Raw genomic sequence first — 13,382 nt, 5'->3', positions numbered from 1 at the left:
TAAGCCTTGAGTCACACTTGCCAGTCTGAAGGTGACCGGGAGCGGGTCTCTGGTCTCTTCCGCAGATGGCACTCGGGGCGGACCTTGTGTTGATAGGACCGAAGTTAGTGTGATGTTTTCAAGGTTCAGCCGTCTTCTAAGAGCATGTGTCCTGCCTGGCAGTGTGATAAGTAAATCCTAGTAAACAGTGTGTCTCCTGTGTCCAGGTGTGCTTTTTTCACCGTGCCCGTGGATTGGCACGCTTCGGCAGTTGGCTTCCTCATTTTAAAGTTGTGTGACTGGTGTACAGTAAGAGTGATGACTGAATCTTAGCAGTTAAAAAATTTTTTAATGTTTATTTTTGAGAGAGAGAGAGAGCACAGGAAGGGGAGGGGCAGAGAGAGAGGGAGACGCAGAATCGGAAGCAGGCTCCGGGCTCTGAGCCGTCCGCACAGAGCCCGACCCGGGGCTCGAACCCAGGAACTGTGAGATCGTGACCTCAGCTGAAGTCGGACGCTTCACCGATGGAGCCACCCAGGTGCCCCATGGATCTTAGCAGTTTTTTAAAATAAAGAGTTTCAGAGCAAAGCAAAAAGCCTTCCACGGATTCTTTAGTTTAAAAAAACTGAACATTTTAGAGGCACCTGGCTGGCTCTGTGAGTGGAATGTGCGACTCTTGATCTCGGGGTTGTGAGTTCGAGCCCCACTTTGAGTGCAGAGATTACTTAATCTCTGGGGTGCCTGGGTGGCTCAGCTGGTTAAGAGTCTGCTGCTTGATTTTGGCTCATGTTACAACCCCAGGGTCGTGGGATTGAGCCCCACATCAGGCTCCGTGCTGGGCGTGCCTACTTGAGATTCCCCCTGCCCAACCCCCCCATCCCCGCCCAACCCCCCCATCCCCGCCCTAGCATTCCTGTGCGAGCGCATTCTCTGAATGAATTAATGAACGAATGAATGATTTTTTTTTATAACCCCAGCATTTAAAAACTTGGTGAGTTATAGCAGAATTGTGCAGTAATTTTCCGTGCCAAGCTGTGCATAGAGGTGAATGCGTGACCGATTGGTGAAGTCTCTGACATTTATCCTCTTTTGTCTCTAAGCTCAGTTTTCCTGCCCAGAATTGCCCTGCCTTCATTTTTTCCCCACATCCAAGAGCATTAGCTTAGAAACTGTGTACTTTTATTGGTTCTCTTCGTTCTTTTTCTCCTGTAAAAGTAGGGAAGAGACTTGGTCTTTGAAAGTCTCCATATTGTACATTTAAAATGAAAACACTTCTCGTGGTGACAAGACTTTCAGCTCTACGTGTGGATAAGCGAGCAAAGTTGTGACTTTCCATACAAATGATCTGAGACATCCTCATGTCACTGAGTGCGCCCCCCCCCCCCATGAACCTTGCCCACGGAACTGCACGTCTTTACCATCACCCCCACCCGACTTCAGTTTTGTGGGCTGTCGCAAGTCCATTCTCTCTGTCTCTCTCTCATCCAAGTGTAAGTTTGGACCACTTTGCCTAATTGCAATATTCTACTAAAACCTTTCTCCTAAGTCTTTAGATAGATTCTTCATCTTTCTTAGAAATTCTGATAATTATCTAAGTTTATATTTATGCTTATTATCTCCTTTCAGATTTTTTAAGTGGCTAACAGAAAAAAACATACATGATAAAAGTTGAAGTAGGGGAAAGCGCTCCTGGTGAAGGGGGTGGTTCTCTTATTTGTCTGGGGGTGATAGGGACTCCAGTTGAGTGTTGGCCACCCACAAGTTCTAGTTGGCTCAAAAGGAAATACTCCCGCCGACCACACCACGAGAAGAATGGTGTGGGCCTTCTGTGTGTGAGGTGGCCCTGTGGAGGGAGGGACGTAGGGGGAGCACATCTGAAAGATGGAAAGACCAGTGTGCCCGGACCATCGGGAGACAGAGTATGGACTGGGTGAGATGGGCAGTGGTCGAGTCACGGAGAGAAGGCACTGGAGTTTGCTATTTATCTCAAGAGCAGTGAGAAGCAGTGGAAGAAATTTTACTAAGGCAGGCAATTCCGTCTGGTTCGGTTGTTAGGGTCTCACCGGCTGCCGTGGGGAAGGGGAGGTACCGAGATCAGAATGGGCAGCTTCATCCAGTGATGCTGTCGTCATCGCCCAGGCTGCTGGTATCTTCGTTTTTGAGCTTCTCCCCTGCTCCGGGTGTGTGTGTGGTTCAGTATATGTACTTTGGTGTGGACATACGGAGTACACGATAAAACATTAAGAAAGCAAGAAAAAGGATGAGAGAAAAATGAGCAGAAATAGAAATGCCGTTCTCTTGCCCACCCCAGTGTATGTTTAGCATTCTGGAGAAATGTGTCCCACTTTGAAAACCACCAGTGTGGACAAGAGGTCATGGAACATGACCCGTGGCAGTGGAGACCCAGAGATTACGGGGTTGCAAGTAGGTTAACTGGTAGTAGTAGTAGAAAGGAATGGGTGCGGAGGGCCCGAGGTTTCTAGTTGGCGCACCTGAGATCACCGTGCGGGCTGAAGAGTTAGCCAGTACTCCAGCAAACGCTGGTCGGGTTTTTGACAACAGTCTTCTGCTTGGCTATGCACATACTTAATAATAATGCCTTTAGTGACCGAGGCAGGGGGGAGGTTGTCAGCTGGTCTGCTGGACGGCTCAGCTCTGCAGGGAAGAGGATGTGGGACGTGGGTCACTCCTGCCTTTACACAAGTGTTAGCACGTGGCAGGACCGGGCCACTACTTCCGGTTGACTCTTGAGGCTTCTTTGGCCGGAGGCAGAGCCTCCACGGCGGATCGGGTGCTGGGCTGGGAGCACATGGAGACTGTCGCCGTTGCAGTCTCTAGTAAATGATCGGCAGTCTGTGAGCTGTTAGCAGCTGTTCTCACTCACGTTTTTGCTTAGAAGGAAATAAAATGCCTTTGAGGCCGTAAGTGGGGGAAAGATCGAAGAGATGAAGAGAGGCAGGGGAAGCCCATCACATGTGCAGTGTTGCCTGAGACCCGGCACACGGACGGGAGAGCAGTGCGGCTGTGGGCGCTGTTCCAGGTGTGGCTTTAGATGCGTGGTGCTCCAATTCCTGACATAGGTAAAGATTTTCTTTTGTTAAAAACCACATATTTTAAGAGGAAAATTTTTTTGAAAATGTATTAAAGTGCCACTTTAAAAATGCCATCCCTCTGAACACAGTTTACTCTTTTCTCACGTCTTCTGGCACGGAGCCCTGCAGTCTCACACACACACACACACACACACACACACACACACACACACACACACACGTGTATACATCCAGTTTGATTGAGGTATTACTGAAAAATAAAATTGTAAGATATTTAAAGTGTACGTCATGGTGATCTGATACAGTATATATTGTGAAAGGATTTCTCCCATCTAGTTAGTTAACACATCCATCATCTTACCTCTTTTTTTTTTTGTTTTTTTAATGATTTTGGTGAGTTGGCAAATTTCGTTTATACAGTACAGTGCTATGAAACTGTAGTCACCATGTTTTACGTTAGATCCTCGGTCTTTACTCATCTTGCAGCTGAAAGTTTGTACCTTTTTACCAACCTCTCTCTATTTACCCCCACGGGCCCTGGCAACCACTTTTCTACTGTTTCTATGAGTCTGGTGGGGTTTTTTTGTTTTTTTTTTTTTAACATTTGTTTATTTTTGAGACAGAGACAGAGTGTGAGCGGGGAAGGGGCAGAGAAAGAGGGAGACCCAGAATCCAAAGCAGACTCCAGGCTCCGAGCTGTCAGCACAGAGCCCAACGCGGGGCTCGAACTCATCAACTGTGAGAACATGACCTGAGCTGAAGTCAGATGCCCAACCACCTGAGCCACCCAAGCGCCCCAAGTGTGTTTGTTTGTTTTAAGTCACCGTACAAGTGATGCCACGTGGTCTCTTTCTCCACCTGGCTCATTTCACGTAGCATAATGCCCGCAGGGTCCATCCATGTTGTTGCCAATGACAGGATTTTCCTCTTATGGCTGAGTAGTGTTCCACATCGTGTTGTGGAATGGAGTATTACACACACACACACACACACACACACACACACACACACACTCTGCATCTTCTTTGTTCTTTCATCTCAGGTAGTTTCCGTGTCTCGACCGTTGTGAGTGATGCTGCAGCAAACTGAGGAGTGTGGGTATTCCCTGGATACCATGTTTTCCTTTACTTTGGGTATGTACCCGGAAGCGGGATTGCCGGAAGTTAGGGTAGTTCTGTTTTTAATTTTTGAGGACCCTCCATACTGTTTCTGTAGTGGCTGCAGCAGTCGGCATTCCCGTGGTACGTGTTTTTGTTTCGTGTTGTTTCTGACGCAGGCAGTGCAGTGTCTCCCTGCGTTCGGTTCTGGACACCATAGAACAGACACACACGCGTTTGCCTTCATTCCCTTTCAGTGTATGTAGTAGGACTTTCCAATCACGAGGGAAATACCGGGGGGCCCTTATTGATGGTCAGAAGCATGAACACTGCTCATTTGGAAGCTGGTGATGTGTGCTCACTCGACAGATCAGCTTTCCAGAGAGTAAATCAAATTAAAACTGGCTTTAAGCAAACGATCTCATTTAATCCTCAGAAGAAATGATGACATGGGTAATATCCCCTTTACAAGTGGCCGTGGGATGGGATGCTACGGGTCTGCTGTAGTGATCACATCTAGCGGGAAAATGTAGTCATGCCCGTCGATTTGACCCGCCTCTCATTTTCGCTACTGCTGTCTGACCTGGCCTTCACCGTTGCGCCACTCGTACAAACACCTACGGGGAGAGAGTGGCGAAAGGCCGAGCCTGAGGGATCGCTGCCTTCCAGACCACGTTAGAAATGAGCAAACAGCCACGACGAGACTGTTCTGTGGTCAGAGTAGCTGATACATGTCGTCAGTTTTCTTCTCCGGAAGTCAAATAGAGATGCTCAGTTTTGCTTGCTTGATTCCCCTTAACCTACTCCTCAGTTGATGCTTTCGTGGAGGGCCCGTCCTTTCTTCTCCCAGCTCGGAGCCCGTTCACAGCGAGGCCGACTCGGGGAGAGGCGCTGTTGCGGAGGCACATGCGCGGTGCCCGGGGTACTGATGGCAGCCGTGACCCTGCTTCCGCTGCGGGCCTCCCGGCACCGGACAGTGAGTGCTCCTTCCCACGCTCCTCCCTCCTCCTCCTCCTCCTCCTCCTCCCCCCCCCCCTCCCCAGTGAGCATCAGAGTTCAGCAGGAAGTGCCTGCAGGCCTATGCATGTGACTGAATGAATAATTCAGTGTCTCCGGGGAAGGGGAAGGGGAACTGCAGTAGGATGGAGAGGTAGCCGGGAGCTGGCGGGGAGCACGGGTCCTGAAAGCAGGTGCCTGAGGATCCCAAGTGCAAGCGTGAGGCGTGATAGCGTAAACCGTGACAAGCACAGACGTTTCTGGTTGAAAATGTTCTGTCTCACGCAGTCCTAACGGTTCACCTGCATTCTGACAATTTGTCAGATGACTCTGCCGAAATGATCGGTACTGGAATGTGGCAGTTTCTTTGCTGTCAGAGGCGACATCATTTCTCAGGTTTTCCTTGTGAGTTTTTATATTTTCCTGACTCTTTTTCCCTTTAAATATGAATTAAAGGAACTGAAGAATAAAAGCTGAAGATCAGGCATGTTTACTTAATAAAGGCTTTATTAGAAGTGTCATTTACAGACATCGGTAAGACAGGTTCTTTTAAAGTTTAAACTTGAAATAGAATTATTGACAGTTTCCTAAATCGTTTCTCTCCTCTGCAGTGGTGTGCTTGACTTGGTAGACGTGTTATGTGCATGCCTGTGGTCTCTTCTGTCATTACAGTAATGTTGTGCCTGCGGCTCTCACAGGCCTCGAGTGGGTTGTTGGAGGTACTTGGCAAAGGTGCCTTTTATCAATCTTACTTATTCTGTTTCTGTTTGCAAATATCTGCTGTATGTATTGTTTTTAAAGCAAGATTTAAACTTAATTGGATTATATTAAATCTAATTTCTAAAAATGGTAAATTCTCCTGATTATATAAGATTTATTACCATGTTCAGATGTACAATCTTTAAATATAAGTTGGTTTGTTCTGATTCTATGGAGACTTTTTTAGTATTAATCGTGTTACCTAAAGAGCACAGTTCAGGGGAAATCTAAAATACCGTCTTGTTAGCCTTTATGCAGTCTTCCTTAAGCCAGTATGTTTTAATCTGTTCGTTGATTTGGGTTAATACCAATGGAAAAGGAAAATATTTCCCATGCTGAAAAGAATTTCTTGGGGATTTTATAGAAAATTATTGATGTAAAGTTTTCGATGTCACTAATGTAATCCTAAGAAAAATACTAATTTTGTTTTTTCTACCCCACTTTTGAGCATCACCTTGATTTTATGTAACCCTTTCTTCCCCTTTTCATAAATTACCACCTTCTTGTTGAGTTTTTTCTCTTAAAGAGAATTTATTTCATTATTACTTAAGGTAAATTTTAATGTAGATAACCTAAATATTAAATGACTGTTTGATATGGCCACACGTTTTTAATATGATATTTTGTCAAGTATATATACACATTGAGGAAAAAAAAAAGAACAAAATGTGGCTTCTGAAAACAATAGTTTTTTGATGCGTTTCAAAGTGCAGAGCAAACGAAGATGTTCTGATTTACATCAGTGACTTTAATAAGACACTTTAATTTCTCCAGGCTGTTTACAACGTCTTTTGTCTTTTTCAACTAGTGGAACTGAGTCCATCTTACGCTGAGTTCATCGTGAGCATTTCTCCAGAATGTTTCTCAGCCGTCAAGTCTTCTAAATGAGCAGTAATTCCATGGAACGAACTCAGCCTTGGGTCTTGACCTCATAAACCGTTCCATTTACTTTCTAAAACATAACCGTAAAATGTAAATGGATCGCACTCTCTGATTGTGTCACCCGGAAAACAAGCTCTAAGGGCATCGTTTGGTCTGTGGCTTATTACAGGGTTTTTCCACAAATAAGATTACACATAAAAATTCTTTTTCAAATTTATATTAAAGAAGATACGTTTTTATTAAATTACAGAGCTTCCAGAATGAGGATCTAGATAGGAAGTGTGTATAAAAACATTTTGAACCTTTCAAAGCACCTTTTAGTTTGTGTGAAGTTCTTCAGATGGCCCCGTTGTCCTTTGAAGCTTCTAACACCAAGGTGTCTGTTGCAGCCCAGAGCAAGGTTGCTGCTACCCAGGACAGCACTAATTTGCGATGTATTTTCTGTGGTAAGCAACATTATGTTTACATTACTTTTTCAAGCTGTGGTACATACTACTTGCACATTTCCATAACTTTTGTTTCCGTAGGCCATAGTCTGGTTTGTGGTGTTTGGGATCCACAGCAGCTACTGTTTCATGTTGTGATACTGTTGGGGCTCACGTGGGTGATCCGGGCAGCTTTTGAGTTGGCTTCTTAGTGGGGATTTGGTTAGAATGAGAGTCTTAAAACGAATTCCTCTTCAGTTCTCCCAACATGAACGAGAGGGGTTTTTGTTTGTTTCTGTTTTTAACGCTTTTGTTTGAAGCAGTCTTTTAATTTACGATTTCAGGGACAGCATTACACCCACCGTAGTGTGTTTTGAGGAATGTGCCTTATCTGAAGGGAGCTTTTGCTCAGGAACGAAGTTTGAGGTGACCCATGTCGTGAGGCAGACGTAAGCTATTGCTGCTTCACTGGGCTGGCTTGGGAGGGACGGCCTTCTTCCCGCACTAGGTTAGGCACCTGTTGCCGAGGAGTGGGTTTGGGCCTGGCGAGCGCTCTTCCGCTCCTGTGCACACGCGTGCGCACGTGTGTGCCGTGCGCACGCAGCAGCCGGCTGTGCCGCTTAGCTGCCCCAGGTTACAGGTAGTCAGACAGGTGCATCTTCATACCCTTACTCGAGCAGAGGGCTGCGTGCGCACACACCCCCAGACGCACACACACGCACACACAAACCTTCGTCCGAGTCGTTTGTATCATTTGATTCTCACACTTTCCGGTTTGAAAACCCAAGTTCAAAAAGTGACTTGTAATTCTTAGAACTTCTTTTTTATTGGCTCCTGTATATATATCTTTTTTTACTCCTGTATACCTGACTGGCCCAATTATCTTACGAGAGAGAAAATCATAAAGTGACCTACTGCTCAAATTTTAGATGAACAGTTCAGCTGTGTGTATGTACTTATCCATGTGACTCAGTTTTTGATGTGATTCTTCAGTATTTCTGATATTGTTTCTTTAGCTATAAAGAGAATTATTTTCACATTTATGTACTTGCTGGTTGAGGCAAAGAAGCATGTGTTAGAAATTTCCAAAAATGAAAACTCGGATGTATTTCTTAATCACCTGAAGTTAACATTCTGGGATTGCTCAGGGGAGACACAGAGACAGCAGTGAGCCTGGGGGGTGTGGCCCCTCGCGAGCCCCCGTCTTCCCCGGGGTTTATCTCACCTGTGATTCTCTGCCTCCTCCTGGGGGTTCTTCTAGGCCACCTTTTGAACTAGCCATGAGTTATTATTCGTATTGCTGTTATTAGAGGACTTTTTTTTTTTTTTACTTCATTCTGAGAACCTACTTGGTGTTCTGTACTTTGCTACTTACCGTGTTGAGTTCCACATGCAGAATAATAGATACAATTAACCCAATTGCAGAGAGAAGATTGATTTGCCCTTAATAAAGATGAATTTTTAAGTCGTAAAAGTAATGTGTTAAAAAGCAGATTTTCCCCATTATTACCTTTAATCGATCTAACTGTGTACAACAATATAATGACCACATTGCTAAGTTTACACTTGATTGTATTGTGTATCATAACACCTATTGGTCTTTTAGTCCTGTGTTTTTAAATAGTCTGTGGCTAAGTGTGAAAACTACATTTGTGAAAATTAAAACATGGTGGCAGGTGGATGTGCTTCAGCCAAAACTCAGTATGAAGTCCTCATTTCCAGGACCCTTCACTCTGATTTCCATCATTTATAGAGAACATAGCAGCGACATGGACACATTTTCTTTATCAGAAACTAAGTCACATCTCTGCTACGTGAATTGTAGCCAGGACAAATTAATATCAGCGCTTGTCTTTGGCTGTGGTAATAAAACAGAGGAACTAATCCTCGAAGATCGCCGCTGTTCTTTATGACGCTCCAGGGGGAGCGAAGCGGGCTCCCTGGTTTCTCCTCTTACTTTCCCCTGGAGGAGAACAGTCAGCCAGCACACGAGCTCAGAGCTCATGATTCACCCGCTGCGTAGGAAAGTGCCTTTTTTGCATTCTCTGAGAGCACAGGTACCCATTTAGGACTATGACCCATGTGAAAAGTAAGATAATTGTTACATTACAGAAAATACAATGGCAGCTGGCAGCCGTGATTGGTCATAGTTGCCGTCTCATGTTGCTGTAATTGACCAGTTGTAGAACCCAGAGGGCTGACAGGAAGCATGACCTCGTATATCGGAGTTCATAATTGACCCAGAACTCTCCTGTCCATCGCTTTCAGTATATTTACATTATTTTTAAATGCACATGAATTTCAGTGTGTCATTGTCATGACTTGACAGTACTGATGGGGAAGAAAGCCAACAAAACAACTAAAGTAAATAGAAGTACGCGAAGACGCCAGGGAGACGGCTTCTCCTCTGCGGCCACCGTGCAGAGGTCTATGGAGAGACCAGCTGCCCGTTATCACAAAGAACCGTGTAGAAAATCATCTTTAGAGTTTTTCTTGGATCAAAATTCCCCTCATTTTAAAAGGATTTTCCTTGAAGTTTTCCTGTTTTAGCTGCACGAGTAAACTGTAGTACGTTATTTTTATAATTAATGATATCAGCCAGAAAATATTTCCCACATTCTTAAAACCTGCTTTTAAAACAAATTCACTAAGTTTTTAACTTAGGAAAAAACCAAAACGGTTTCTGTACATTCCTTTTAAAAAATACTTTTTTCTCATTCAAGCTTTTTCGAGTTCTATCGAACTTTTGTTTTTGTCTTTTTTCAAATCTGTCTAATAAAATCAGGATTGAGTTGAAATTTTGACACCTTTTTCTTAAATTTACATATTTGAGTGAAAACTCGTATCAATAGATTTCTGTTGGTGGATTTCCTCTGTTGGCACGACGGTGGAGGTAACACATGCTTGCTCTGGGTGTGAGCAGTCTGGCGCACCCGTGGAGGTGGAAGTGTGTGCCGGACTCGTCTCTCTGGCCTGCTGGCATCCAGCTGTTTAGTTATTCGAGCAGCATCAGGTTTTCACTTAAATAAACAGTGTTTTAAAAAAGAGTTAAACCATAATGGTCTCGTGAGTTGCCCAAGCTACATGCTCAACATTTAATATTTTTGGAAAGATGTAACTTTGGATTATAAAAAAATGCTTCCCCCAAATAGTTTCTATTTTCTCAGGTTTACCCCCACCCTGATCTTCTGTTTCCTCCCTCCTTCTGCCAAAGAGATGAGACATCTTCTCCTCATAAAAGTATTAGACATTAGTGTATGGCTTAATGTGATAGTCTGTTTTTAACATCAGTATGTTCATTCCCAAGAGAAGGATACAATTCCAGCCTGGTTGCTAGACAAGTTTTATTTTTTGTTTATGCAGATTTAGTGCGTGTTTAATTTAAAAAGCTTTTTGATTTTTTGTTGTTGCCGATGACACGGGGTTAATATATTTTAATCCTTTCTTTATGTGGTTATCAAAATAGCAGACTGTTAGGAAATCTAATGAAATACATCACTGCAGTTGTCATGTAATTTGTCCTCCAAAAGACAAATTACATGATTAATCTAGAAATGGGGAAAGAGATGAGGAAAAAATTTAGTAGGTAAGTTTAGATCAAATCATCTGCTTTTCTACATTTGGGATCTACCAGTACTGTATTATTATATTGCCATGTCCTTCTAGTTGTGAGGGTCACTTCACTCTATGGCACACAGTTGGTGCTCTTGTGCTGTTAACTTAGAGATACGAGCATTGGCATTAGTACACAGAAGTGTTTGTCTATCAACTCTTTCTTGGAGTAGTGGTCTACAGAACACTTTCACAATATCTGTTAGGGGCATTTGCTGACACACTAGATTTACTTGTTTACTGGATTCTTTTGTTTACTGGGTTAGAGTTCAAGATTGTTCTGTTTTAACCGTGGGCGTTGCATATTAGGTCCAGTGTTCATTTCTCTCATGATACATTTAATTTTTATATCCAGTGACATTAAAATGTCCCATATTTAATGGCATTCTTTATAAGATGCTAAAAATGGGTCTGCATTGTACATGGTACGTGGGAATGAAGGGTCATTAGTTTCTCGTGACAGAGCCGTGTTGGTTTGAACGCAGGGTTTTTGGTTTTTGGTTTTTTTTTTTGGGGGGGGGGGTTGTTTTTTACCCCAAATGAAAAGTTGTTAAGATTACCTCTGTTACATTAAAAATTCAGAGAAGTAGGCTAATTCTGTTTAGAAGTTTAGCAAATGTTTGTTTTCACCAGTGCTGGAAATGCCAAGCCAGTAAATAAGAATGGCAGCTTAAATTGGGCAAATTTGATAAATGCATTAGCATACTTCATCCTAGTAATAAGGTTCTCATGCTCTCTCTCTCCTGTTTTTCATTTCCAGTGTTCTATTTAGGTGAGTTTTTGAATTCTGATTTTTTTCATTTAAGTTCTCCCTCCCCACTTCATGAATAAGTACCCTGAAGAGAATGTCTCATTGTCCTAGAAAATGCCAAGCTCAGGCGCCTATTCAGATGCTCATTGAACACTTGTTTTCCTCAAGCTCTTCATATGTAAATGTTTATTTTCCTTTATTGTTGGTGTTTTCCATTTGTTTCAAGTAAGCCTTCTGGGGATGATGGCAGTATTATGTCGCAGTCTTTCATTTGCTGTGTGTTATGTAAAGCTTATATTTTATTTTGCTAAACAAAAAAGAAGATACATTTGTAAATATGTGATGGTTTTATGTTACTCTTCTCATGATTTTATCTCCTCTGTCCAGCTAGCTATAAAGATAATGTTCATCTATAATGTTTTCCTCCCTTTTTAGGGCCAACATTGCCTAGACAAAATTCACAGCTACCTGCCCAAGTTCAAAATGGCCCATCACAAGAAGAATTGGAAATTCAAAGAAGGTAAATTTAAAAGTTGTTATTTGCAGTTTTTCTTTCTACTGCGGAAGGCCCACGAGCATCAAGTGGTATATAGGAAGTAGATTGTGTCTTGTCAGCCATTTAAAAGTCACTTAGCAGCATACAAAATGACTTTCACTTCACGGAGTCTTATTTTTATAGTGCTTATAGATTGATCTATGGTCATTCTGGCTTTCACATAACTAATTTAACTAGAAAGTTGGTGTTGTGTTGGCTGTTTGGATAAGTCTCTGATCTTGAGATACTACCATAGAGCTTAGTAATGGATACAGACTCACTCTGTTCATGATTAAATCGCTGGTTCAGTGAGATCAATAGTAATCATCTCGTTGCTTCAATGCCCTTTATAAAGAAATAGATTTGAAATTGTAACACAGCCTCAATTAGGTATAGTTTTTTTTTTCTGAATTAGCAGAGTTTCTGAACTGTAAGCTACCAAACTTGTAACAAAAGAGTTTTCTATACATTCAGCAACTAAAACTGAATTAGTTAAACCAGGTGTTCCATTTTATTTTATTTTATCTTTTATTTATTTTGAGAGAGAGAGTAGGAGAGAGTGTGATCAAGGGGTGGGGGGGGGGAGAGAGAGAGAGAATGAATATGAATCCCAAGCAGGCTCCACGCTGTCAGTGCAGAGCCTGACTCGGGTCTCCATCTCACAAACCTTGAGATCATGACCTGAGTCGAAATCAAGAGTTGGATGCTTAACTAACTGAGCCATCCAGGTTCTCCCAGGCCTTCCACTTTAAATTTTTTTTTTTTTAACGTTTATTTATTTTTCAGACAGAGAGAGACACAGCATGAACGGGGGAGGGGCAGAGAGAGGGAAACACAGAATCGGAAGCAGGCTCCAGGCTCTGAGCCGTCAGCCCAGAGCCCGACGCGGGGCTCGAACCCGCGGACCGCGAGATCGTGACCTGAGCCGAAGTCGGACGCTTAACCGACTGAGCCACCCAGGCGCCCCAGGCCTTCCACTTTAAACAAATGAAAACTTTTTGGAGATGTTGACATTGCCTTTTTTTGTTTGTTTGTTTAATGTCTATTTACTTTTGAGAGACAGAGCATGAGCAGGGGAGGAGCAGAGAGAGAGGGAGACACAAAATCCTAGACAGGTCCCAGGCTCGAGCTGTCTGTCAGCACAGAGCCTGACGCAGGGCTCAAACCCACAAACCATGATGAGATCATGACCTGAGCCGAAGTCAGACGCCCAACCAACTGAGCCACTCAGGCACCCCTGTTATTTTTAATCACTAGTAGGTCACTTGTTTATTACAGAGAGCTGATAATCGT

General features: G+C 43.3%; 1 protein-coding gene across 10 annotated transcripts in view; it reads left to right on the top strand.

The window, feature by feature from the left end:
* ENAH (ENAH actin regulator) overlaps positions 1-13,382 on the top strand; it is a 137,124-nt gene that overhangs the window by 88,043 nt on the left and 35,699 nt on the right. For 5 of the 10 annotated variants that reach the window (XM_042975388.1, XM_042975387.1, XM_042975390.1 and 2 more), the window contains exons 4-5: positions 7,156-7,212; positions 11,990-12,074. In XM_042975388.1, the coding sequence (XP_042831322.1) occupies positions 7,156-7,212; positions 11,990-12,074 (142 nt within the window). The remainder of the gene's footprint in view (positions 1-7,155; positions 7,213-11,989; positions 12,075-13,382) is intronic. The other 5 variants (XM_042975389.1, XM_042975392.1, XM_042975394.1 and 2 more) reach the window with 1 other exon arrangement.

This window comes from Panthera tigris, chromosome F3 (genome assembly GCF_018350195.1).
Source record: "Panthera tigris isolate Pti1 chromosome F3, P.tigris_Pti1_mat1.1, whole genome shotgun sequence".
Classification (NCBI taxonomy): Eukaryota; Metazoa; Chordata; class Mammalia; order Carnivora; family Felidae; genus Panthera; species Panthera tigris.
This window is presented reverse-complemented; position numbering and strand designations above follow the sequence as displayed.